This window comes from Cinclus cinclus, chromosome 8 (genome assembly GCF_963662255.1).
Source record: "Cinclus cinclus chromosome 8, bCinCin1.1, whole genome shotgun sequence".
Classification (NCBI taxonomy): Eukaryota; Metazoa; Chordata; class Aves; order Passeriformes; family Cinclidae; genus Cinclus; species Cinclus cinclus.
Window position 1 is genome coordinate 19,424,155 of NC_085053.1, and position 27,189 is coordinate 19,451,343.

The window sequence follows — 27,189 nt, forward strand, 5'->3', positions numbered from 1 at the left end:
GGTTTATAAAATAGTTTAGGAAGGACAAGAGAAAATATTAGCTAGCCATAGCAGTAAGACTTCTCATGCCATAGATTCAAAGGTGGTGTCACTTGAAATATTTTATGGTAATTAGTATTGTATTGATGTGATGTGTCTGTTCAGTTACTAATGAGCAGCTATGTCATGAAAGGAGCTTCTCTTGTTGTCATTCTTGGGGGTGCTTCCAGCAACACTAGAAGCTGTGTAAAGGTCATAGATGAGGACACATTTCCAGTTGGTGCTGGAATGTGGGAGAAAAAAATGTAGTTTTTATATGTAGCTGTACTTATTCTGCAAACAGAGGGATTCCATTCTGGTCACAAAATTCTTATTATATTGCACTATTGAGGTTTTGTGCAAACATAATTATTTCTTTAATGCTATGGGACAGTATGCATGAGCCAGTTGGTAATTCTGTGCCATATTATGACTGTTGTTAGATTCAGATAATACTAAATATAAAACGTTTCAAATTACAGTGCAGTTCTTAAAAGATTATCATTATCACTGCATTGAATTTTGTGTACATTTATGTGAGTTTTATGGATAAAAATAATAGATGCAAGAGATGTGTTAGAATAATAGTGATTAGTAGTTTGATGGGGTATTTATTTATGGTAGTACATCCACCAGGAGTTACTTAGTTGAGATTTTAGATAGCCTAGGAAATTTTCTAACTAGTTTCTAACTGCTTCTTTCTGCTTTCTCTGGATATAAAATGAAGTCTTTTATGAGATACATTGAGACTGGAAAGAGAAGGTGGGGGGAGGGGAAGCTCATCTTACATCTTGGTAATTATATCATAAAAAGCAGCTATGGAAGAGACCTAATTGCTATGTGGCTGTTGCCTGTATCTTGCTGTGAGCATAACAGAAAGCTGTAGAAATTGTGGCTGATACAGGTATCATTGGAAAGGAGATCCCACCTACTGAGGAAATCCAACCATCTTTAATGTGCCAAATGAATATGCAACCTGCACATGGTAATAAACTGAAGTCTCAGTAAAACTAGGGTAATGTAAATTGAAATGGGGAATAATCAATGTATTAATGCATTTTATGCCTACTGTGCTTATCTAGTAATCAGATTATTTTGTTAAAGGTAATTAGAATTGTAAAAAGAATAATTATATAATAATGCTAACTTCACCAGAAATTTGAAAAGAAACAAAATTGCTGAAATGAAGTGAATTGTAGATTATTTATTTTCACCTGTCCTTGTAAAATAGAAGTGTAATTTTTAGGTATGCTACTTACATACTGAATTGAAAAAAGTTGATAAGAGACGAGGGAGTTAGGAAATCAATAGAATCAGAAATAACAGCAACATGCATGTTAGTCATCTACTCAAGTCAAAAAACATAATGTGCTTCTGATTATAAAACCTGAAATTAAGGCAAATTTTCATAACCATAGTAAAAGACAAAAAGATGAATTATTACTGTCAAGGCAAATGGGTATTGAATACAACCCATCCCCAGAGAAAGTAGTACAGAATCATTTTTGGAGTTGAATTCTATGAAACAGTAATTGTCTTAGCTTGTAAAGCCTTTTTGCTCATGTTTTTGATACTGCTGAAGAAAATGACACCATTAAAGGTAATTAATTCTAGCAAGGGTTATTAGCCCACTCTGCTGAACTGGATCAAGCTGTCTCTAGCACAGCCTTGCCTGTAAACATTACAAAGTCAGGGGCCAGGTTCAGGTAATTATCTTGGAGTAAAACTTTAGTCCAGTAATGCTACTTTTGGACTTCATTTAGTGAATGGAGTAGTTAATCTCTTTGTTGCCATAATTTGGTGTGGATTTATTTTTTTGCATGTTCAGTCCTGTATTTTCATTTAATTTTGTGTCATTTGATCAGCTCAGTCTGATTGAATAGCTGTGTGTATTACTTTTGGTGAGTAAGGTGCTAAGTTCTCTTGAGAGGTTCTTCCTATCTGGAGCAGAAAATGATAACCTTGTCCTGTAGAAAATATCAAGAGTGAATCTCCTTTGAATTAATACTAGGAAAAGCAAACCTTTAAGACCAAATCTGTATTGAAAAAATTAGCCCTAAATTATATATTCTTGGAAAAATAGATTTAAACTAGAATCTTAGGGAAGAGTGTTTGGAAATGGCTCAAACTTTTGCATATATGTCATCTGTTTGTTGGCATATGCAGTTTATTTCCTGTAGGTTATAGATGAACTTGGTAACAGACTGTGGACTGATCTTAAGAAACACTCTATTGATGTGACCAGAAGTATTTTTTTCTGTGGCAGGAAGATTTGGGCTGATGTTAATCCATAGTGGAATGCAGTAAATAACACAGTTCTCATTTGGTTTAGTGGTGTCCTGCTTAGTTTGTGTGAAACAGCAGTAATTACTTTTCAAAAAGTTTCCACACAAGGTCTTCTGTTCTTCATGCATTGCTATTTTAAAAGTTAGCTTTATCTTTCACCTGCATAATATGCAGATTAAAAGGAAGAAAGAAATGTACTCAGACATTTAAAAACAAACAAACCAACCCCTAGAACTTTAATTGCTAGATTTCAGAATTTGGCAAAACTTACCATTTTTTCATTTGCTGTTGTGAAATGCCAGGATTCTCATCTGGTACAGTACCCAGCATCTTAGTCAAAGAACGATTGTTACAGAGCAGATAAGATTAAAAAAAAGTCATTGGGTTTGATGAAAACCTGCATGAACATTGAGGGGAGAAAGCCAAAGTTACCATAGCAACGACCAGTGCTTTAGAAAATAGCTGAGTAAAAAGAGCAGAAATGTAACAGAAAATATGAGGGCCATTTCATAAAGCATTAAAATTAAAAACGAAATTTAAGGCAAATATGATTTCTGTTCAACTTTTATCTTAGAAATCCCTGATAAGCGGCAGCTTGTCTTTATTTAAAAACAGGACCACTGTCGATAAAGTTTTAGTGTTTAGTCCCCATTAGACTCTGTTAAGGAGATGCTTTTATGAATTTCATTAGAAATGATTGAAAGTTTTATGAGTTGTTTGTTGGGATTTTTTTCTTACATTTTTTTTCTCTGCAAATGGTTTTCTGAGCCACTGCAGTCTTAATCTATGCAGAAGAGTGAAAATGTCTCTGAAAATGTCCTTTGTGGTATAAACATGACCAAAAGTCCTGCTCATAAATGTGGTCCCACAGTGGCACTACTGTGAGTTCTTCATGGGCTCAGCGGATCACATAGCACTGCCCTTCAGGACAGGAGTGGCAGAGGCAGCTTTAGCATTCATGGACATCAATGCTTCAGGAAACAGCTACATTCATAATTTTAGGAGTGAGAGCTGCCCATTCATAGGGGCTTTACTTAAAATAACAGGTACGGTCTGTCACCTGTGCCTTTGTATCTGAACCTATATTCTGATATCAGTGATTAACTTAAAGGCTGAGCTTTCATACTTCTTTTGTCTTTTTTGTCTTTTTGAATGGAGTCAGCATTCTGCAGTGTGTTGGTATTGGGTAAGAGGTCTGGTGTTTTGCCTATAAATTGCTTCATAGTTTTGCAGGATTCGATTTTGTGGGTGAGCATCAAATGTACTTGGGATAAAATGGCAAGCATCTTTTCTTTCCTAATTCCTATGTAGCTATTGTCTTAAATTTGATCCTAGTCCTCATAGAGCAAAGTGGCCCATGTTTGAACCTTAACCAAATAAGAAAACTAAGAAAAATTACTATAGTATTATGCCCTGAAAAACTGCTTCATATGAGGATTGGAACCATCTAAAAGTTTGAGTATGAAAAGGGAAACAATAAACAGTTTAGCCTTTCTTTATAGTGCAGTCTGACTCAATTCTTGCCTTCTCTTCAAAGGACTGTGTTGTTGTGTGCTTGGGTGCAGCACAGTTATCCTCTCCCATTGTTAGAAGGTGATTCTGTGTGTAGTAGGAGATGGTACTTAGCTGTCCTAGACAGAGCTGTAGCCTGGGGCTTTGCATGCATGTCAGAACAGTTGTTACTGGCATCTGTTTCTTTTGGGAAGAAAAAGGCATTGTTTCTCAGCAAACAGATTTTGGTTATTTTATAAGCCACTGCAAAACAAAACTATCTTCCTCTCCTCTGGTCTCATATGGAAGTTTATAGAAGGGTAAAAAGTCTTGCATCATTACCCAAAGTCTTCCTGTGCATCCAGATGAAACATTTGTGATGAGTTCCATATTGTAAAATGGCTATAGTGTTTTTTTTCCTCTGCTGTTGTCAGAGTTACAAATACATGTCTGTATGGAAGTGAGAACTGAAACTGATTAAGTTGAAATAATGAGATAATGAATTTTGTAAGGAAGAGGTGATGTGAATTTCTGTAAAAGCTCAAGTTCCCTTCTCTGCAAAATTCACATGGAAGATTTAGAGGTACTTTGGCAAAGATTTAGTTGCCTCATCTACAAACCTTCTGTAGTACCTCTATAGCACAACTTCTGCTCCAGATCAAATGCAACAGACTACTTACTCCAGTATGTGAGTTCTTCCCTAGGAAAAACTTAGAAAAGAATGCATTCTAAAGGTCAGTTTAGTGTTTCAGTACAAGCCTTATGTGGCATATTTAATTTATTCTTGTCTGTTATCAGGCTGACCTCATAAACTTTTCCAGTGTGGTTGGACTTCATGTAGTAGTTCTGTGCTGGGGAAGTGGGTTATAAAGCAGCCAGGTAATGAGCAAAAACTGTGGTGGAACAACCTGGAGCCAGGACAGAGGCAGTGGGGGTGTTTGTTCTGCTGCAGCTGGACTGTGTCACAAGTGGTTACTGCTGCCTGTGAGTCCCCATTCCTGCAGACAGAGCCTTTTGCACTGTGTGCTTGCCTCTGCCAGGGCTTTGATTCAAAAGTTCTGCAGAAATCTTCCAAATCTCAGTGTGTGGCCTTGTTGCCACCTAACAATCTGTTAAGGCTCTGGAGTTTATGTATGGTATGCTCTGACAAGGTACTGTTGACATGTACTTTGAATTTGAAACTCATAAACATCACTTTATGAAACAGTTTTCTGTGACACCTCTGTTAGGTTCCTGCAGAACTTAATACAAGCAAAACATGTGTTGCTGTCTTGCATTTTTTGTGCTGTGTTTTGATAGATGTGTGGAAAATTAGCAGTGTAGTGCTGTTAGTGGGTTGTGGAGGCTCAAAACATTCTGTTGTGAGGAAGTGCTCTCTGTCACTAATGTCATGAGGTAGGAACACACTGACTGACCTCTGACTATTTTGGCAGATGAAACTAAACCCCACTAGGTGGTGCAAGTAAATAAACCACCTTGCAAAATACTTCTCTCCAGATGAATAAACTTGGGGAAAGGGTGTCACCAGATTAAAATATAGTACTTGGTTGGTTGTTTGGGTTTTTTTCATTTGTGGTTTTGTACAATAGTTACTAAAATTTAATATTTAATGCTGTCTTAGCCTGTTTTTTTTCCACATGACAGCCTTCCTACAAGCTGACTGAGGCATTTCTAGACTTGGCATCTGCTTGGAGTATTCCCTCTCAGGATCTCTCTTGTTGCAGTTTATCCTGTGTTTCACTTTGGGTTTGCTTACCTTTATAGATCTACTGTGTACGTACAGTCAAAAATACTTGTTTGTTCAAGGAAAAGATTTCAAACTGTAAGTTACAGTAAGGTACTGTCATTTTACAGTGGATTGAATAAGGTTTCAGTAGAAAATAATTTTGACATATCATGTATGTGGTTGGTCTGTAAGGGTTAGTGGGTATGTCAAAGAGATCAGTAGTTCTATTATGTTTTATTAGAAACAAACAAACAGAAAACCACAAAACGAAACCCCAGACCTTCATTGTACTTACTGCTCTCCTGAGGTGCCTATAATATAACCTTACCAGTTCGTGTTGAGCTTGGCTATGCCATTGTCTTAAATTCAGTCTATATAGCCTTTCAATATCCTTTGCTCTCCACTGAAAACTCCTTTTGTGCAATGGTGGTTTTACTGAAGATGCAGTGGCCCATACATGGTCAACATATTTTTTTTAGCCAGAAGATCAGTAGCAAAAGTTTTTGAATAACAAGAAACCGCACATTCTTGAGATAAGTGGAAGACCCCCAGGATTTTCTACCTGTGGAGAGCCATCAGCACTCTCGTTTTCTTGTCAGTAATCATATTTTAGCAGAGTTTCTGTGTTTTCCCTGTAGACTGCAGGCTGCCAGCCCTTGTGGGAAGGCAGCGGCGCTGCGGTGCTGCCCGATGGCGAGCAGAGCCGTGCCTGTGCTAAAGGGCAGGTGCTGCAGTGAGAGCTGGTGGCTGCTTTGCAGTCAGCCCGACAGAGCCGAGCTTCTCCTGCTGCTGCTTCCCCTCGGTGCCTTGTGCCAGGCCTGGCTCCTCTGTGAGCACAGTGCATCAGTAAATACTGCATCATCACCTTGCAGCCTAGGACTCTAGAATAAGACAGTAACTGCAAATACTGTATCATCACCTTGCAGCCCAGGACTCTAGAATAAGACAGTAACTGCAGTCACTGAGCAGCTCTCTAGTGAAGGTTCAGTGTATTACTGTGGAGCGTATTTACTGAAATGGAAATTTTTCATTTCAGAGTGACTTAGGTATTCATCAGTTGGGATGGGTGTGTTTGCCATATTAATCCAGGTGTGGACAAACGTAGCAGAAGCAGGGTTTGGGGTTGGTGCTTTCGTTGGTGGTTTTTGTGGGGTTTTCTTTTGTGCTGTGTTTCGTTTTCTAGGAAATAAGACATTAAAGTATAAAAAGCTTATGCCCGTGAAATCTCAGTTGACCAGCAGCCATAAAGAATACATGCACTAACCACAAACAGTCAACACAAACTCTTGAGTTTTGCAGTGAGATTCTGTTGTGCTGTAGCCTCTACAGAGTGCACACAGAAAAATTGCAACAGAGATATTAGTCTTAAAACGCAGAAAGAAATTATTTTCTTTCCTTAGTTTCCTTGGGCAGAGGACCAGCATACTCAATTGCCATCATGCACTTTTGGATATTACTAACTCTAAAGCCAGAGTAGAACTGTGTAGTGATGCAAGTAGAAGAGCCACGTGGTATGTCTGTTAAAATACTTCGATATTCCTGCTGTACAAAAAATCCGGTGCCAATGGTTCTGGTTACTTATATTGTAGTAGTGTGGGAGTTCCACTTAAAAGTGAGGATCCACTGTAGCTGAGCAATGAACATCTACAAGAAATACACGTGCATTACACCATGGTGTTCCCTTTCATAATATTCTCACAGTTTTGGTGACAGGTATGTTGAACATTCATGAGAATATGAGAGAAAATGGGTGATTTAAAAAGGAAGTTTGTTTTCCACGAAACATGTAAAACATGAAGTTAAAAGGTACAAGGCAGAATGTAAAGTCTTTACTAGACTTCATATATTTAATAATGTAGCATGTAAAATTCTTTAGAATGAAATCTTTCAGCTTATGCCTGCTTTGTGCTTCTCTTAATTTGGAGTTTTTTTTCTTAAGCATATTACTGTGTAATTTGAGTTGTTCCATTGTTTCTCTAACTGTTGCTTATTCCATCTGAAGGTGTCAGAAGAGAAATCTGGTTTCATTATCTCCGCTAAGTGAATTTCTAATTTTTGCCTTAGTTTCAAAGTTGCTTTTTATGCACATGTGTCTACACACAGAGCCACACATACATATTTGGGATTGTGAAGGACCTTGCAAAAGCACTGGAGAGTTTGTTCTTTTACATAAGGTGCACTGAGAGGCTGAAATTCTAAAAACTGAGTGACAGATTGGCATTGTGATCTTTTCTGCTTTGCACAGCCTCTTGGTGCTGGTATCTACTGGATAGTGTACACTTAACATTCAGTTTTACTGATGCACTATTCTGTAGATTATAAACGTTTGCAGAAAATTACTTACAAATAATGGAAAAATCTACCATAAGAACGAGATAAAGACTGAGATTATTAGGTTAAAAATAGTAGTCCTCCAGTCTTAGTTGAAGTTATAAATTGTTTTTGTGTAAACCCTTGCATTTGTTTAAAAAGAAATAACATGGAACAATCCTCTGACAAAAGAGTAAACTTGGTATTTTTTCTGTTTTATTTTTGAAAGTAAAGCCAGGTGAACCCATCTGTTGTATGTACTCCACTGTCATAAGACAGTCTTAGAAAGTCATGGTCATCTTAAGTTTGGGCATGACTGAATATTAAAGTTTTAATTTTAAAAGATTAAGTCCCATTTTCAAAAATAACTATTTAATATTAATCCTCATTACACATTTTTGTTAGTGTAATAATTCTACTAATATATTTTTGCTGTCAGCTAAGTTCAGCCCATATAGGTGTTGCTGAAAAATGTGCTAATTAACTTTTTAGGAACTTACATTTTGTAGAAGTAGCTTCTGCTTTATTGCATTATAAAGAAGGTCTTTGATGTTTGCTTAAACATTGCTTGGCATTTGCCATGCTGCAGGATTAATATGTAAATAAAAGCAAACTTTGTAAATAAGCTTTTTCCTATTAAAATGGTTTTATCTCTTTACTCTTGCAATAAGACAAATAAATCTATACAGAGAATTTAAGGTAGCTGAGAAGAAAGAAAGGGGAGGGACATGCCTGTAGCCCTCAGAGCTGGTTGTGATCCTGCTCTTGCCTTGTCTCTGGGAGACTGCAGAGAGAGAGGGTGCTGATAGCCTGTGGCAAGCTCTGAGCTACTGCACCTGTCCCTTCCCAGCAAGAAGGAAATCTGGACTTGGCAGGTGTCTGAGATGCCAGATTTTGTGTCAAGTACTTGGATTAGAAACCACCTGTGAATATTAGAAGTTTGGCTTTTCCAGCCTATTGCTTGGCTTTGCAGCTAGGAATAAATTGCAAATCCAGATATATGTCTTATGTAGGTATAGCTGACAGATACTGGAATTAGTACAGCACTGAACTGAACACAAGGACATAAAGTCCCTGTTTCTGTCCCTCAGACCTAGTGACTTGCCTGAATAGGCAGGGGAGTTCCCAAATCTGTGTGCCTTTTAGGAAGCTGGCAAGTGGCATGCCATGTGCTTGACCCAGGATAAGTATGATTTGCTGCTTCTTCTTTTGTTCCTGGGACCACTTAAATTGTATGGGCTTAAAGGCTATGAAGTTTGTAAAGTCACTGAACTTAATATAGAACACTCTGGTTAGTATACAGTAGTCTGTAGTGGACAGGAGACAAGTCCTTTTTGGTTCTAATACTATGAAATAAGTGAGGACAGAAAGGCAGACCATAAAATACTAATGTGAAGAAAAAGGATGACTGCTTTGGGGGATCAAACATTCTTTGTTCAACATCGGCAGATTCAGTAACCTGCCTCAGAGAATGTAATGTCTAAGTGTTTGTATTTGAACTGGAGGTTTCATCTGCCATTAACAAGAACAAACAAACCAGAATGCAGACACAAAGTAGTTCACAAGTAATCTATAAATAAAAGAAAATTATGGTCCCAGAGATAAGACTGATAAAGAGCTTAAGAGCTACGTACATTCTATGCAGCTTTCTATGAAGCAAAGCCCTTCTAAAGTAGTTAGCAATGTATTGTTGCATAGGTACATGCATTGACAGGAGAATAAAGCATTTACTGCTGGCTGACTGGAATACTGCTGAGTTCTGACTGCTGTGGCCACTCTTAGGACACCTAGAGTTGGCTACAGAGAAGAACAGCACTGGTGAAAAAGGGGGAAACAGTTGATTAAATTTTTCAGTGTAGTGTTCTGCAATTCTTGGTATTATCTTGGTTGTCTGCATTATGGAAATGTGTTACTGATCGTGTTGTGGCAAAAAAGATCAAAAGCAACATCTAGTATTCAGGAGAGACATGATTGCACAGTAAACCATTTCTCAAAAGCCCACAACTGTCATTTTTATGATTAATTTTCTGAGCACCTGGGGTATAGCATGTTTCAAGAAAATCTGGTACCAGTATATGCTCTTTTATACACTTACACACAGAAGTACAGTTGGTGCCTTCCCTTATCCTGTCCGTAGGGGCTGGGATCTGACCACTGCATCAGTAGCCCTGCTGTAAGGGACCTGGAGGTGGTGATGGGCATCAGTGCCATCATCACCAATAAGAGAAGCTGCCTACTGAGCTGTCTGATCAGCAGGTTGAACAATACTTACAATTTCTCTTTGATGCTGCTGAAGCCCCACCTAAAACACTGTCTGGCATTTGGCTTTCCTCTTCTATAAAGATTTTGAGAGGGGTTGCCAAGATGGTCAAGGGCTGAGGGCGCACATCCTGTGAGAGGTGGTTGAGAGATTTGGGCTTGCTTGTCCTTAAAAGGCAGTTTGGAATGCAGTCACAGAAGGCAAACTCTTCTTGTGGTAACAAGAGGCATTGGCTGTAGGTTGTGGCTTGTGAGGTTCAGGTTGTGCATGAGGAGAAATGTTTGCAAAGAAGGGTGAGTTAGCACAGAGAGATTGTGGAGATTGTGAAAATTCAGCTGGGCAAAGCCAGGGCTGACCTGACCTTGTGTTGGGAGGCTGAAGCAGATGGTCTCTGAAAGTACCTTAGAAACAAGATTTCTGTAATTCTGTGTGGTTACTTCCCTTGATGGACTGCAGTAAAGGGTCAAAAAAGCAAAATAGGAAGCTTGAAATGAAGGCGGTAAGGTAAAAGGTCTGAGGATGGTTTTGGGCAGAGAACAGGCAGAGAACACTGCTACTTTGACAGATTCCTGTACTGAACTAAGCAGTCTCATGAGAAATTATAGGTGGACAGTACATTACATGACTCGTGAACTGAAAAAATAGAAATATATACTGTAGGTGTAGAAATATTGGGACTTAAAAGTATGTGTATTATGGGGTTTTTAGAAAGTGCTTGTTGAAAAGTGTAACAGTACAAACACGTTGTTTAGTTTGAATATATGCAGGAAGGAACAGTAGTATTAAACACAAAATGAACTTTGCAATAAAGGCTAATTGTGGCCACTAAATAATGGAACTGCTATCCTGGCACATTCCCACGTTAATTCTTTGATTTAAAACCATCTTCCTACTGATTTTCCTGACTTGCAGTGCACTGGCAGGTGGTGTTGAATTGGTCTACTTAAAGATCAGGTACTGTGAATAAACTTTCAGTTGTAAAAAATAAAAAAAGGTGTCCAGCTGGAAGTATAATTCCAACATGTACTAGTAGCAGTATTTAAACTGGATGTGTGATGTGGTGGCATGGGAGGATTTGGACTTTCTTCTTTGAGATTCCTGTGAAATTCAGTCATGGGTTTCCCGACACAGAGTGATATTTAATAACCTGTGGTTTTTAACCACTCTTGGAAACATTTCCCATGCAATTAGGAGGGAATGAATTCAAGGGGCAGATTTGCAGCCTTGGTTCTTAAGGGGAATACATACACACTTCAAACTGGACCAGACGTTTGCTCAGTGAGGTGGGCAGTGTTCTCTTTTGACTGGTTTGAAGTATCAGTAGAAGGTTCTCTGATATTGCTGGACTTGTCTTGATAAACATGCCCCAAGTTTGGGAAATTTAACACTTGTACTCTTCCCCCCCCCCCCAAAATCTGCTTGTTGTAAGAGTAAATTAGCATTAAGCAATAAGCACCTACTATAAGCTGTGGACTCAAATGGTGATTTTTCAGTGATAGAGGAGAGACTTAGTGGGTCTTTTTATCTCCAACTTTTGATTAGCATTTTGTGCTTTAGCATCATCGTGTGGAAATTTTAAATTAATTCGAAAGAGATTTTCTAATTTACCTAAAATGTGGAATAGTTGAGATAACAAAATGAAGCCCTATAGGTCATGTGATTTCCAGTAGCAGGAAAGTCAGTTCTGCTTACTTAAGCTAATTTTCTTTTTAATTCCTTCCCTATGTCTTGCCTCAGAATAAAGATAGGAGAAGGCAGAACTGAGAATCCCTTCAGCAATATTTTTTGGCAGAAGTCATTGGCTAGAAACAATAGGAGAGAGACAAATACTGTGTTAAAACACACTATAGATTTCTATTATCTCTTTTTAGGATCTTAGGATGGCTAAGATTATGTGGCTTGACAAAGGTTAACCACTTCAAATTCTTCACATAAGAAATTGTGTGGATCACAGAAAGACAGAGGAAACATTTGTTGCAGTCAATTTTTATTCAGTTTATGAGCTCAGTGTGTCTGGTAGACTCTGGGAATGCCAGCAGACCTTTTTGTGATCAGGTCCAACAGCAAGTGCTGTGCAATCACACACTTCAGGTATTTTTTAAACTCCAGCAATAAGTCTGTGTGACTAGTTTAGGTCAAAAATCTTTCCCATTTATTGAAAAAAAAAATGAACAGATTACAGAAAGTATTTTGCATTTCTGAACTGTAAAATGTTTTGCTGCTTTATTTCACAGGAATATTTCTCTGTAAAGGCCAGCAATCTGAAGTGGTTAATTTTTCTTCACAATGCAAGTCAGTAGCTTCCTTCTTCAAAAAATTATAAAACTGATTGTGTCTAACACTGATTTAGTTTTTCATTGCATCAAAGATATTTTTGCTGTCAATTTATTTTTTTCCTTTATCTCCATATTCTATTGTTCATTTTTGTGCAATTATCCTTTGAAGCTGTCTTTGATAGTCTGCCTTCTGCTGCATTACTGAGTGGAAGTCACAGCATTTGTGGATGAGAATCTTGGCTGTACCTGTGCAATGCCTGTACATTCCCACCACAACTCCCTCCTCTCCTCGCGTGTGGATGTGCAGTAGGGGTTTTCCCATCCAAAGGTGTTCAGACTGCATGGCAGTGAGGGGCAAAGATGAGTGTCAGCCTTGTGAGACAGCCCTGTGAGGACCCCCAAGGTCAGTCCCCAGCTGCCCAGCCTCCAAAAGCCCAGGACTAGGGCAGTGAAGAAAGTTGTTTCCATTTTAGGTCTTTAGAGGGAGACATCCCCACTCATCTGAGCAAACATTGTAGTGACAAAAAGTAGACTGAGCTTTGACCCTTTAACTAAAGAAACTGTACCAGGAAGGAGAGGTTGTGAGGAAGTTCCCTGGAATGATGATGCTCTCAAGTATTTGCTTCTCTTGTTTGTGACTACCCATGTGGTAAACATTCATATAGACAAATCTGGCATTCTCTTGATGAGAAAAATATTGATGAGCACACTCTTGAGAGAAGAGCAGAGTTAAGCATGATCTCACTTTTTCAAGCACTGGTGTTTTCCATGTACCTTAGTGCTTCTGTTGTTTAAACACACCCAATTCTTAAATATGTATGAAGTTAGGATTTAACAGATAGATCGAGTACCTGGCATCAATCCAAGGTCTAATTCTTAATCTTCTGTACTATGGATATGGTAGATAAATTTCTCAATGGCCAATTTTAAAAACTATTCACTCAAACCCGACATAGCCCATTTCAGCCTCTCTTTAATAGCAAAGCTAATAACTTTTTCTGATGTGGTGCATAAAGCTCTGGTATTTTGTTTTCTTTTTATTGCCAGATGCAAGTGGGTTCATGTATTTACAGTCAATAAAGCTATCAGTGCCACACACAGGTTTAGATTAATAATTTCAGCATTTGAGTCTTGGCTATCAGGTGTAGGCACTGCTGTGTTACTTGCATCCCTTGGGCTCGTGCTGACTGTCTGAGCAGTGGCAATGTTTCTGCTCAGAGCTACTTCTACAAGTGGGACAGCCCATTCCAGTATTTTCATTCACATTATTCAGAAGTCACGTCTCAAACAAGTCAGGCAGCACTTGGGTAGTACAAATTGTTTGTGTCTACAGAAAAGAAAGATGGTGATCCCCAAACCCTTTCTTCTCATGCGTTTCTGTTTCTGGTAGCCTTTTGTACCCTGTTCACACTCTCACTTCCAGTTTGTATAGCTTCCAAGAGAGTTGGTTCCTTATTAGGACTTATCAAAGAACAAGATTTTCAAAAGAGATGCAGTATTACCTGTACATGGGTCACAAGTGTGAAATTCTGTGACCTGTCTGAGCCATGAAGTCTAGAGAACATATAAGAAGGAAGAAATACTAGCCTTCGTCCTGTTGCCTGTTAAAATTAGTGAATGTTTTTATTAACAGGTTTTATGTTTCCTAGACTTTTCTCTCTTAAATGTCTTAACTGCCCATTTCTGCCACAAGCAAACCAGTTCGTGATCATGTGTTGTACTTTTCCCCCCTGTATTTTTGTAGTACTTGCACGAGATAAAATACATCTCTGCCCTAAAGTCACTGCAGCTATTCTGTGTAGAAGACCATGGGCTGGGTTAGCACTTGTGGGCGAATATGCTGCTTTCTCATGCTCAGAATTTATTTTTCTTTAGGACACGTTGACTTTCTCCCTTAGCAGTGAGCATGCAAATATAAATAACAAATAAGATATTTCACCAAGTATCTTGACACGTTTTACTGGATTTAGATTCACTTTTCACAGTTTCTGTTTCATGCTCACTTTCCTTCATCTAAGAGCAGTCGCAGTGGCAGTATAAAAATAGCTTTTAAATTGAATTTTTTTGAGATCCTCCTCTTCTGCTATCTCTTACTGCTTCCCACTTCTCTTCTGATTTTACATTTCTTTCTGGTCTTCTCCCTGAAAATCAAGATCTCCTTATGCTTTGCATTATCAGCTGTCAGGCATGATGTTGTATATGCTGATATGCCACTGTGTTAGGTTGCTTTGCCACTGTTGGCAGCATTCTGCTGTCATACTCAATTGAGACAGAAAGGACTCTTTCTTACTGGAAAATTAATTCATGAAAAACTACCTTTGTTTCTGTAATAGAATTGTTTTGAAAGAAATTAAACATACAAAGAAAACTGTATTACAGCAAATTATCCCTTCATTTTATAAAGGTTAAAGTGTCAAATATGAATGAACTAAACACAGTGAGGCCAACTAATTTAGAGAAATTACAGCCTCATCTTGCCATATGTGATTTGAGCACAAATTCCATCAGCTGAGATGGTTTTTGCATTTGAATTTTTTTCCTGACATAACTAGTTTTGAGCAAAAGGGAATGCCTCCCCAGGCATCTGGAAATTATCTCTGGAAGGAGTAACCAATTAGCTTGTGTCCCTCTGCGAAAGGGAGAGACAAGGTCAGAAGAATTGTATTGGAGCTCGTCTTTATCCTGACGTGTTCTCTTCCTCCACCGTGCAAAAGAGGAGGAAGTAGAACATCCTCTTCTGTGTTGATCTGTTTCTCCTCCCTACACCTTTATATCCCTTGTGCTTTTTTGGAAGAGGACTGCCTTTTACAAGTCTTCCAGCCAGTCTAGGAGTGCTGGTGGGCTGCTCTTTGTAGGGCTAAAAGGAAGGAGCAGTTTTGCAGCAGGTTTCCTTCTCCTGGGTGCAAACTGTCCTGATGGGCTTTCTTTGATCTGTGGCAAAACTGACCAAGGTAACCAAGAGAACTTCCTCAAAGGCAGGATGAGGCTGTCTGTGCTTGTGAGTCAGGCTGATGTCCTGTCCTGCAGTCACATCATGTGTCATTGTCAGCGTGGCTCATCCCAGCTGGAGAATGTCTGTGAGTTGTTCAAGCTCAGCACTGCCTGCAGCAGCCAGTTTGGGATGCAGCCCCTGCTTTGGGGGGGAGAATTCAGCCATTTGTGAGCTGTATCACAGGGTTTGATCTTACTGGCCATGAGCTGTCTCTGTTCTTACAGAAATGACTGGTAAAATACACCCTTTGTGCCCCCTTGCAGGGGATTTTGGGCTTATCTGTAAGAGAGAAGAATCAAAACTCTTTTGTAGACTTGACAGTTAGTGCATTGCTAAGTGCATCTACAAAAAGTTCATGGCATTACAGCAAACATTTTGAGAAAACAGTTCTGAATGTCTCTTCCAAAACACCTATGTGTGTCTAAACATTTTATAGTGTGGGTATATAAATATAGATGTTTATTTAAATTCACTAGAATGTCCGTCCACCTACCTAATCTATATGTTATAATTTCTTTATACATAAAATGTATTGTAGTTCAAGTGACTTGTGGTTTTTTTCAGAAAGTAAATTAGAAAAAATCCTTTCTTGATGTTGAAAGGATGCTATCAGTGTAATTTCAATTTAAATCTAATTGCTTTAAAATGCATGTTTGTACTACTCTCCCCTTCCTCTTTTTTTTTTTTAGTTAGGCTTTCTAAGGCTTAAAATTATCTTGATAATTTTTCTTTATATTTTTTAATCCTTTGTCATTTGAAAGAAAGTCTTGTTTTTCCTGCTGAAAGCTAGCAAGGAGTGTGTTTGACAATGCATGGGAATGCTGATTCTGTCTAGACAGAAAAATTACCAAATGTACAAGGTCCTTGACACAACAGACAGACAAGGTTTTTTCTGTTTTTTTTCATTTCTGTAATTCAATTTATAGTAATTTTAGCTAATTTTAATTAGCTTTCAGCTAATTAAGTGTTTAATTTTGGGACTTGAGATACTCTTATTTCTCCGGATTTGCAGTGTCCCTGTAAAAACTGTAGAGATAAGCATTCAGGATATTGATGAATATTGTGTTGTGTGTACAGTTGTTTCATATCTAGAACTATGGCTAAAAAATGGGTTTAGATAGCTGGTATCCATAAATCAAGGTGGTGTGTCAGCTAACAGGCTCTCAGCAGAACAGTAATCTCCAATTCACACTGACTGTGGTGTGTTTGCCAATCAGGACCAATGATAGAAAGTGGGGAGGAATTGATTGGGAAGGTTCCTCCTGCACACTGTGGTGGAGTTGCTGAGCCCCCCTAAGCTCTGATGGTTGTGCTGGATTACAACAGCAGTATATTTCATGTTAAAAGTATGAATTCATCATTGTCATAATAATCCAAAATCTCTAAATGCCATATTGGTAAATGAGCTCTATCTCCAGACCAGCTTCAGTAGTTCAGTGCCTGCTTATTTAATTTTTCTTAAGCACGTTAAACGGTTCTAGGCAGGCTGTCACTATGATCTTTGAAATATTACTGTGTTTCTTTTGTTCTCTGCTTTTAAATTTCTTATAAAGTAAGACTTTCATACTTTCGTACTCTGTTTATTACAAATTTCTGGATATTCAGACTCTTATTTGAGCTTAAAGCCTTTCAAACCACAGCAGAAATTCAGTAGTGGAAAAGGGAAGAGATGTGCACTTCATCCTGTCCTTTTCCACAGCCTCCCAGTGCAGACACTAAGTCTGTAGTTTCTGACTCTTACCTGGCAGCTGGTCTGCAGATCAGTTAACCCAGCAGGTGTGGATTCTTTTTGACTAGAATAGGTGTAAGGTTTGGGCCTGAAAAAATAATGTCTTGGCCACAATTTTTGTCGGTAAGTAATTCTGCATCAGCTTTAGAGAAGGGCCTTGTTTTTGTCAGGATCTTTTTTTCCCCTCTTTATTTCTTGTCATAGTGCTCAAATTCCTATATTCAGAACTCTTCAGAAAAACAGAGGAATGGTGGATGAAAAACTTGAGTGATACTTTGAAAATGTAGCACATGCTGTGCAGTTCCAGTAGATGAAAGCAGCATGGTTGAATGGTTTAAAACATACTTTCATATTAATTTACTATCATTTGAATATTTTTAGGAGACTGCTTATGAATTCCGAATTTTCAGCTGCAGCCACAGTTTATTCAAAGTTTAAAGGGTTATGATGTATATTCTTTGTGAAGTATTTACTCCTTTTTTCTTTTTTTTTTCCTTTTTTTCCTTTTTTTTTTCTTTTTTTTGCATACTAGCTGTTTGGCTTTTTGGCAACCAGGAGTACATACTGCTGTGCTGGCAAATGCATGAGTATTTGTGGTGATGAACTTCTGCCATATTTAAACACTGCTGTGCACTTGCAGCAAAAACGGGAAATGGTGAATAATCCCTCCTGCCTTTTGAGATGGTCATATTTGAATTATGTTGGCAGGATAGAGTGAAGAAGCTTGTATTGTTAACAGTGCTGAATCTGCTCTGTAAATGTGTAAGACTTTTTTCCCATGGGGATTTCAATCCAGCTTTCACCAGTCCTTGTTCACCTAAAATGAAATTTAAAGGTTTCCTTAGGTTTCTGCTGCTGAATTTGTGCTTTATGTCAGGGGAAAAAGTGCACGATACCGTGCGCATTTCTGTTTGCTGTGAATTTGTTCTTTCACTCAACTTTATTAGAAATAAATTCCATTCCTGTCATAAAATGCACTTTTTCTTCATCTTAAGCAAAACGGTGTCCTGAAACACTTAATTTCATTAATTTAATTTGCTAAACATTGTACTAACTTTGACAAACATGACCTTACTTTCTTCCCAGGTTTCCAGAGGAGGAGTTGGCAACAGAGCCACTAAAATATGCTGAACAACTTCCTGTAGCTCAGATAATACACCAGGTAAGTCCTTCTATTTTAGAAATTCCTTTGAAAATAAAGAACATCTGTAATACTTAAAACTGCTTTTCTAGGTCACACAGAATTAATGTCCTGATGTTGGAAGTATGTATAAACAAGATACTCTCGTTCAGATGACAACTATTAAATTATAAAAGTCTCATTCTGAACATGGCTATGGAAAGATGCTTGCTGTATGACATGGTTAACACTTCAGAGCTACTTGTTAAAATTGTTGTGTGTCTGCTGATAGAAAAGAAAAATCCATTAATTTCTCCAAATTTGCATCTTGACCTAAATCATATTCCCCTTCCTGAAAAAGCAGCCAAAGTGTGGAGTTATTATTGTGGAATAATTGTCATGATGAGTTGAGCGGGGAAAACAATCTCTTCTCCTAATACAATTCTGAATTAGCACCATTTTTATTTCTAACTATAGCAGTGTCATCATGCTTTCTGCTTTGAACAGGGCTTTTTTTGTTTGCTTTTTGTTTTGCACAATTGAAAAAATAGGTTTATGTTTTTCCTAGATTGTGCCTTCTAACTTTTTTTAAATGCAATACCATGCTATTGATTTAAATAAACAGATGAGGGACAATGTGGGCATGCAAGGTAGAACTGAAGTTTTTATTGTAACATGTCTCCCCCAGTTCATGGCAAGGAGGAGGAAGAGATCTTTTCTGTGCAGAAGAAGGGAATCCTTCTTGCTCCTTTCTCAGAGTTCAAGGCCTGGTTTTCAATCCATCCTGCTGGTAGATCAGGTACCCAGTTTGCATTCAGGTGTCTCCTCACTCTGCTGTCAGCCAGAGAGGGGTCTGCCTGTTGTGTGGAAAAGCTTATGACCAAATAACACATAAAACTTGTGTCAAACATGACTGGGGAGACTTAGCATCCCCTTCTTGGGGATGTCTTAAAGGAAGCAAAATTACCTATTCTGTTGAAGTCATTTTGAATTTTCTCAAAATAAAACAAATAATTGTTAAAATTTGTAGATGTGAGTCCTGCTTCAGGGACAAGTAACTACAGTTTTCTTAAGTCAGGACCAAGCCAGTCACATTACTGTTTTCCTAATGGTATCTTGGCCATATGGAATCTTCTAGGTAATCAAGTATGCTCTGAAAAATTGACCTGAAATTTGGAGAAGATAATGATAGTTCATGCTGGGAGACAAAACGGTGCAGTCCATTCACTGCCTTGAGATAAGGAAAACTTCCAGACTGAAAACTGGGACTTGGTACTGGTCAGAGTGGCAGTAAGCCAGATAGGCAATGTTAGATAAATCTTTGGTTTCATATTCAGCTGTTTCTAAACACTTGAAGATCAACAGGAACAAATAAAAATCCACTAAGTCCCTTAATAGAATTTTGTAAACAACTTTATGGGTAATATTATTATTGTAGATATTTCCAAATACCTTTGTCAATAAGGGTTTTAAAGCATTGAGTCTCATGCTGCAGGCATTGTGGTTTTACCTTAAAGGAAACATAAGCTTTATTTTAAAACTTTAAAGTGTACAAGCCTTTCCTGTAAGTTGTAAACACAAGGGATTTTAAAACTTTTCACTGAAATCTGAACCTTCGGGAAGAATTTCTGATGTGTTCAGAACATGGAAGATTGGAAATCAGGACCAGTTTGTATGTCAGGAACTCCCTGGTGTTGTCAGAGCTTCAAATGACCCAACAGCCTGCAAATGTCACATTTAAAATTCTGTCTTCATGCCTGACTCTCAGCATAAATGAATTAAACAGCAGAGCAGGCAGCCAGTCAATATGTTCTTAACAGTGAGAGTGAGCAATGAAACAGTTTGGGGGTTGTTTGGAATCAGTAAATAGAAAGTTCATGGAATAGCTCACCTAGAGAAAAATCTCAAATAGGAAACAGAATTAACCTTTAAAATGGTCGAGCAGACAAAATGTCATAGCAATATTTTTACAGCATTAGGTGGGTAATAACCATGGAGTGTTCATTTGGCTTCTGTGTGTTGCACTGCAATAGAATATTGTGCTGTGGGAAGGCAAAAAGCTGGGTTTATCTGCTCTTATCTGTTTGCTGAACTTGCCAGTAGTACAGAGCTGGGGTCTGCACAAGGCAGCAGAACAGACCCAGCAGAACTGCAAATGTCTTGGATGCAGAGAAGCCAAATAAAAGGAGCATTGTTTAGCTGTGGTGACAGGGAGTTTGGCACCATGCCCTGGCTTTGTGTGAGACTGGTGCCCTGTCTGAGCCTGTAACCAGCTGAGCATCACTGCACCAGCATCGTGCTGAATTAGCTCTGCAGAGAACCCCTTGTACCCTTTCTGAGGGACCTGGCACAGCTGGGACAAGTTGTGCAAGGGCCTTGTCTTTATTAAGAAGTTTTTGGGTTTTTTTGTTCTAAGGAAAAAAAAAAGAAGGAAATTTTAAGAAACTAAAAAAGTGACAAGAGTAAAAATGGTGAATAGAATTTGTGGTATTATGATGCTTTATCCAAATGGATACATACATACTGTAGTCATATATAAGAGCATCAGTGCTCTGTATTTATAGGATAAATATGCATTAAAATTCCAGAGTGGTGGACAGGTATCCTAAATCAGGATAATGTATAAAGTACATTTTAATTATACTTGTTAGCTGACATAGCCACTAGTATTATCCAACTTTCACTGTAAATTTATTCTCCTGAACACTACTAAAATGCTCCTTGTGCTTTTAACTGAAATAAAAAGCCTCTAGTGCTTGGTAAAGGAATGCAGTCATTAATATAAACTTGTAAAAGTTGAGCTTTCAGAGTAATGCCCACATGAGGCAGCATTTTTAATGAGATTCTCTCTGTACAGCCATGCATACAATGCTGCTACTTACAGTAAGTTCATGCTACTCAGAATAAGGCAAAAAAAAAAAAACCCAAAAACCAAACCAAAACAAAAAACCCCCAACAACAAACAAAACAAACAAACAAACAAAAAACCAAACAAAAAAACTCACCACCCCAACCAAACTAGAAAGAGGAGAAAAAGGAGAGATTACTTTAATTCTGCATTGCCTTTAGTCAAAACAGGTCTGGGGGAAGAACTGGGCAAACTGCATTTGAGAAGATTGTTTCCATTTATCATGAATGATATTCATTGCTGTCCTTGCAGTTCAGCAAGTCATTTCAGTAAAAGTACCTAACTTCACTGCCAGTGCTTGTGCCTGGAATGTTACTGTGTGTTAACGTTATTTGGCCTAACCAGGATTTAGGATATTGAAGAGTCTTAAGTTGTTTCATGTGTCTTACTGATGGAAGAATGTTTTCTTGATGAAAGGCACATTGCAGTAGATAAGCACAAGATCTCCTGATGGTGTTATAATTGAAAACAAAATGAAACAGCAAATTCAGGCCACAATCAACTTGCATACTTATTTTAGTCCATTTCAAACCATTAAGAAGATAAATGAACATGCTGTTAAACCAGGATGGTATTTCAGGAAAGTGACTTACAGCCTGTAGTGGAAATTGCACAATTTACTTGAAATCTGACCTGGTTTAGTTTCAGATTTACTTAAAAAGGAGTTCCTTAGGTATTTTTTTCATGGGGAAATGTTACCTGTAATGTCCAATTAAATTAAATTGAGTTTCCTTTTGGAAATATAAGTTTGTTTGGTTTATAGAAGTTTTAACCTGTGCTTTTCTATTGCCTCTCCATGAGAAGCCTCAGTGGGAAGTGCCTTCAGTAAATTCAGGAGATCAGTGGGAAGCTGTGCTCACCTGTTGAGGAAATGTCTCTATTCCGGGGTCTAGGTGAGCAGGGAGCTTGGCTCAGTTCAGTCTCGGGGAGCACTGGGGTGCTGCTCCATCCCGTCTGCCCCGAGGGTGTTGGCTGCAGGCACCATGGGGAAATTAAATAGGAAATTTATGAAAGATGATGGGAGGGGATCTCCAGAGTTAAAAATGCACAGACTGATAGCCATCAAAGGATACTGCAGGGTTGCAGTTCTGCAGTAAGTCTTGCAGGAAGGCTTTTGTTTCCATCATTTCTGTGCGTCTGTAACAAGTTTGCAGCCATGACCACCCCACCCTTCCCCCAGATAAAATCCTTTTGCTTTGAAGATCAATTTTTTGTTCATTCTCAGGGCCTCATTCTCATATTGTAGAGGGCTGTTAGTTTATTGCATTTGTTGATGTTATTCTGGTTTCATGCTGATTTAATTGACAGAGATTTTCTTTAGTAGCATTTGCCAGAAATTGTTGAAACGGTATTAAGAAAATAGAACATACTATGTTGTATAGATTTTTTTCTGAAATATCTTTTTATCATCTATAACACAACAATTTTAGTTCTTAGACTTAAAATGTTTTCACAAACATTAAATTAAAGTGGTTTTATGTGGTTTACAATCTTTGTGAAATGTTCAATATGAAAAGTAACCCATCACATGCTGATACAGTCTTGAAAACATAACGTTAAAATTCAGGGATCACAGTGGTGCCTTACCCATTGCCTTGTAGCTGCCCTTTGGCAGTTTATACATTTCAGAAGTTCCCCTCACTCCCAGTCTGCTTCTGTCCTGATGGTCTTGGTTCCTACAAATGTTCTACAAAGCCATTAGTGTTCAGAACTTTGGTAAAGTATGCAAGTAACCCAGATTTTTTTAAAATTTTGATGCAGACAGTAGGTTTTGTTATCAAATAATAATTTATTAAAATTTTTTAAAGTACTTTGATAAGTGATACTTGCATTTTACTGTGTCTTTACAGGCTAAGAGGTTCAAAAGCAACTTGTAAGACTTAGATGTCTCAGGCTCGTGTAAAGTTTTAGACGCAGCTATTTATACATTCTTTGAAAATCCATTCATGTAGCTGTGTTTGAAAATAACTTTGAAGCATAGCTTGCTTTTTAGAACTCTGGTCATGGTATTCAGCTGGATGATGTCAGAGATAAAATACAACCTTTCACCAAAAGGTCCAGGTTCTGCTGCACCTGCTAGCACAGACACAGGTCTGCTCAGGCAGGGATCCTTTTCTTTGTCAAAAATGGATTTTGTCAGGATGATTGTAAATTGACTTTTCATACCAGATATTAAAAGGTACACTGACTTCAGAGTCCAGTTTTATTTTAACAAAATGCATCACTTGGCTTCCCACCAAAAAGCCTTGTGACGTGTCAGCCTGCCCTAGGACACCTGCCTGGTCAGGCTTTGCCACTGCAGTCCAGTGCTGAAGACAAGTGTTGTCCCCTTACCATGGCCACTTCTTGTGGCCATTTTGGTGTGTCTAGAGAACAGCAGCCTGTCCTGCCAGTGCTCACATTTGTCTGGTCCAGACTACAGGTGAGAAAAGCTGTTTCTGATGCATGTCATGGAAATATGTTGAAATCCTCTTCCTCATCTGAAGTGGATTTTGGGGCTCAGGGATTCTGTACAGAGCTAAACCCAGGTGTGCTGTATCCCTTCTGATGAACCAGCCTTTCTTCTCCTAGGGCACTTGGGATGTATGGGAGTTAGAAATTAACGTGTCTACTGTGTTTGGATTTTTACAATTTCTTTTCTGTGTTAAACATACGTTGGTGAATTGTTTAACCTAGAGGTGATTTGGCTACATTTTTTGTCTGTAATGGAAGTGGTCTCAAGTGGAATCATAACTGGATGTCATTTTGCTTTTTTCCTATGCTTTTTCCCTAAATTGTAAATAGTATATAGATGTAATTTGTCTTACTGCTGCATAAGTTAGAGATGATTTGAATCTTTTGAGCTTTCTTGAAATTGAATGCTACCTAGTAGAAAACTTGGTGCTCAAAAGGACAAAAAGACAAAGAGCTATTACTGCACACTTTTGCCAACCAAACCAAATACGTCATAGAGCAGCAGAGGTATTCCTGCCAATATCTTGTGCTACTTGGTACATGTAGGTGCTTTGAAGTTCACTCCCTAAGATTTCTTCTCATACTAAGTCTGATTTAAAAAGTTGAGTAGCAGAATCTTGCTGTGTGTATGAGTCATGTAATCTATTAAGAATGGCACAGTCCCGTTTCTCTGACTCACTTCAAGAAATCACCAAACAAAATCTTGACTTGGTTATAGATGGTACAGATCTTTTAGTAGCAAACCATTAAAGCAGAGATTTTTTTCAGACTTTTTTTTTTCATCTAGTGAACTACTGCAGAGTCAGCAATTGTACTCAGTACCTTCAAATGTAGTTCAATAGTTGACACAAACAGTAAGGTTGTGTCTCTTCCCTTCTTCTTCAGAAATTACATAGCTCATTAGCCACATGAAATTTCACAGCATTCCTGAAATACAGCATATCTGAGTGCAGCATAAAGTATTTTTGTAAAATAGAAACAATGTAATTTTTAAAATTTGCTGTTGTTTTTCTCATCAGTTTTTTCCCAGTCACAGAATACCATGATGTGGAGTTGGCATAAATTACTGATCATTTGTTTTTACTGATGAGACACGGCTGCTTCTGTTTTGTTATGTTTTTCATCTGATCATGATCTTCCCTCTTGGAAGCAGAGATGTAATAAAGTAGTCTCTTCTCTTCCATCTTCCCATTAAAGGACTCTTGTGGGTGATCACTCTCTGCCTATCCAGGACCATTAATTCACTGTTTCTCAACCACAGGGGAAGTTCTGCTGGTTTATCTCTTTGTTGTTGAAATATTACATGGAATCTCTTCTTAGTCTTCAAGACAGAATAAAGATAAGTATCTTAGAATTATTTTCTTTTCAAATGCAATCCCCCCAAATCTTAAAAATTTAGCAGCAATTATGGGGAACTTCATTTCTGTAGGGCTGGAGTGCCAAAGTATTAATGTATGGGGAGCACTTCCTTTGTCTGCACACAACACTGCTCAGCAGAGCCAGAAAAGAACCATGAGTGCTTTTTGTTGCTGACCAAGCATTACAGGGAAACTGAATGTAGTATTAGATTTTTCCAATTATAGCTGAATACAATGGATTGAATAACTAAATGCATTGAAAGGTATCTTGCATGAGGAACATGAACAGTCTTCAGTGTGGTTCTTGTTTTTAACTGTTTCATACTAGAAATACCACATTGAACATTTTCTGTAACCCAAGAGGGGGAAATTTTACCTGTTCCAGCATCCCAAAGACATTTGAGATGGTGTTTGGTAGCTTCTTCTTGCCAGAACTGTTGCATGCATGCTCCACCTTTTCTTCCCCATTTATGCATTAAAACATGCAACTCTACCTCCTTCCTTGCATTTTAAAAAACGAAACCAAAGTATATTTTAAAACCAATAAAAGAATGACCTCTTTTCTTCCTATACACTATTAAGAACAGTTCATTGAGCACTTACCAAAATGTTATGTTTGACATGCATGTATATTATGAGCTCTGGGCATGAGTAGAATCCAGTCTCTGCTGTCACATCTTGGAATGTGACTTTATCCCCTCTTCACAGAAATGGCTCCCAGCAAGGTGACAGTAACCCCCAGTCTGTGCTCTCCCTCCAAACCAGTCTCCTCTTCAGGGAGTTGTAGCAGCAGACATGTAACTGATGCAGTGTTTTCAAAATGTTTCAGGCTGTCCAGATTCTGAAGTTTGGATAAAGAAGTTTTAACTCTGATCTGTTGATCCTTTCTGTCTCTTTTCTCTTTCCCAGCCTGTGAAACCCTGACATGTACAGATTGACATTTCATCTTTATTTTTCTTTGGCACAGGATGGGAGATGAGTTTGACAGACAGCTTGGAGCAATTTAAGGGGCTGCCCCTCAAGTGGCCACACTCCACTCTCACCAGTCCTGGTAGAGTCCTGTGCTCATTAAGCACAGCAATGGTGCAGAGTACTGATTGAAAAAAGAAAGGTATTTTTTATCCTGGCTGAGTATGTGACTACAGAATTTCTAAAGCTGACTAGGATAGGTAGTACCAGCTAAAACTGATAAAGTGTACTTGTATTCTTGAAAGTTTTCATTTATATTTCTTGTGAGTAGATGAGAGTAGAAATACCTGTTACTGTGGAAAGTTAAAATGAAAATGAATTTGAGGCTTTTGTTCATATCATGGGAGTGCTTGCTTTGCCCTTGAGAATACTGCTAATATGAGGCTTTATATGTGACTGTAGCCTCATCCATTTTGTGGATTATGAGACGTAAGTTTCATACCCACCAGCATATAGAATTGTCAGATGTACTATTAAAAAATATATGAAAAGATACCCTGGCTCTATAGTAGCTGTAATTGTTACAGGTGCTGCACTGGATTTGCAGCTTCTTTAAGAGGTAATTCCTGTAACCATTTCTTTTTAATAAGCACTATTTAAGATGTAAAATGTAGGAAGATGTTCAGGAAATGACTATAACATGACAGGCTTTATAGAGTGCTGTAGATCTCTGTGGTTTACCCATGTGAATTTCAAATAACTGCATTTCAAGGGGCACTATGGCCATGGACTCAAAAAATTATTATATTCTTCATACTCAAAAAATTGATTTGCTTCTTTTCAGCTGAGACAGCCATGTGTTTGAAGATCCTGTGTGCACAGACCTTTCAATATGCACTATTGATGTTCCTGTGTCTTTGTTTTGGCATGGGACTGATTGTGCCATGATCCCCTTTTGTTGTTCTTCACAACCTGCTCACAACTTTGATTTCAAGGTGGTGGTTACTGTTTCTGTTGTGCTTTCTCTGTGCTCAGAGCTTTACAGAAATAGATTCAAAAATGCCTACAGCTTGAAGTGAGCTTCACATAGCAGGTTGGCAAAAAGCAAACCAAGGTTAACAGCGAGAGGTTGTGATTTGCAGACTAAGGCTGTAAAGGACCATTATGTTAATCTCTTCTGACTTTCTGCACAAAGCACACAGACACTTTATTTATATTCTCCCTTCTTTGTGGCTGTTTAGACCTCAGGAAGGATAAATAGTAAAAGGATTTGAGTAGAGGCTGGGAGATGTTTATTCAAAACATCATAATTATGGGGCAAATAAAACCGAGGAGGACAATTAGGGCATGTT

The 27,189-nt window shown here is 38.2% G+C and overlaps 1 protein-coding gene across 1 annotated transcript in view; it reads left to right on the top strand.

Annotated features, from left to right (window-relative positions):
* The window catches only part of PIGK (phosphatidylinositol glycan anchor biosynthesis class K), a 66,169-nt gene that overhangs the window by 25,659 nt on the left and 13,321 nt on the right, over nucleotides 1-27,189 (top strand). The window contains 1 exon segment of the mRNA XM_062497933.1: nucleotides 18,175-18,250. Coding sequence (XP_062353917.1) covers nucleotides 18,175-18,250 — 76 coding nt within the window.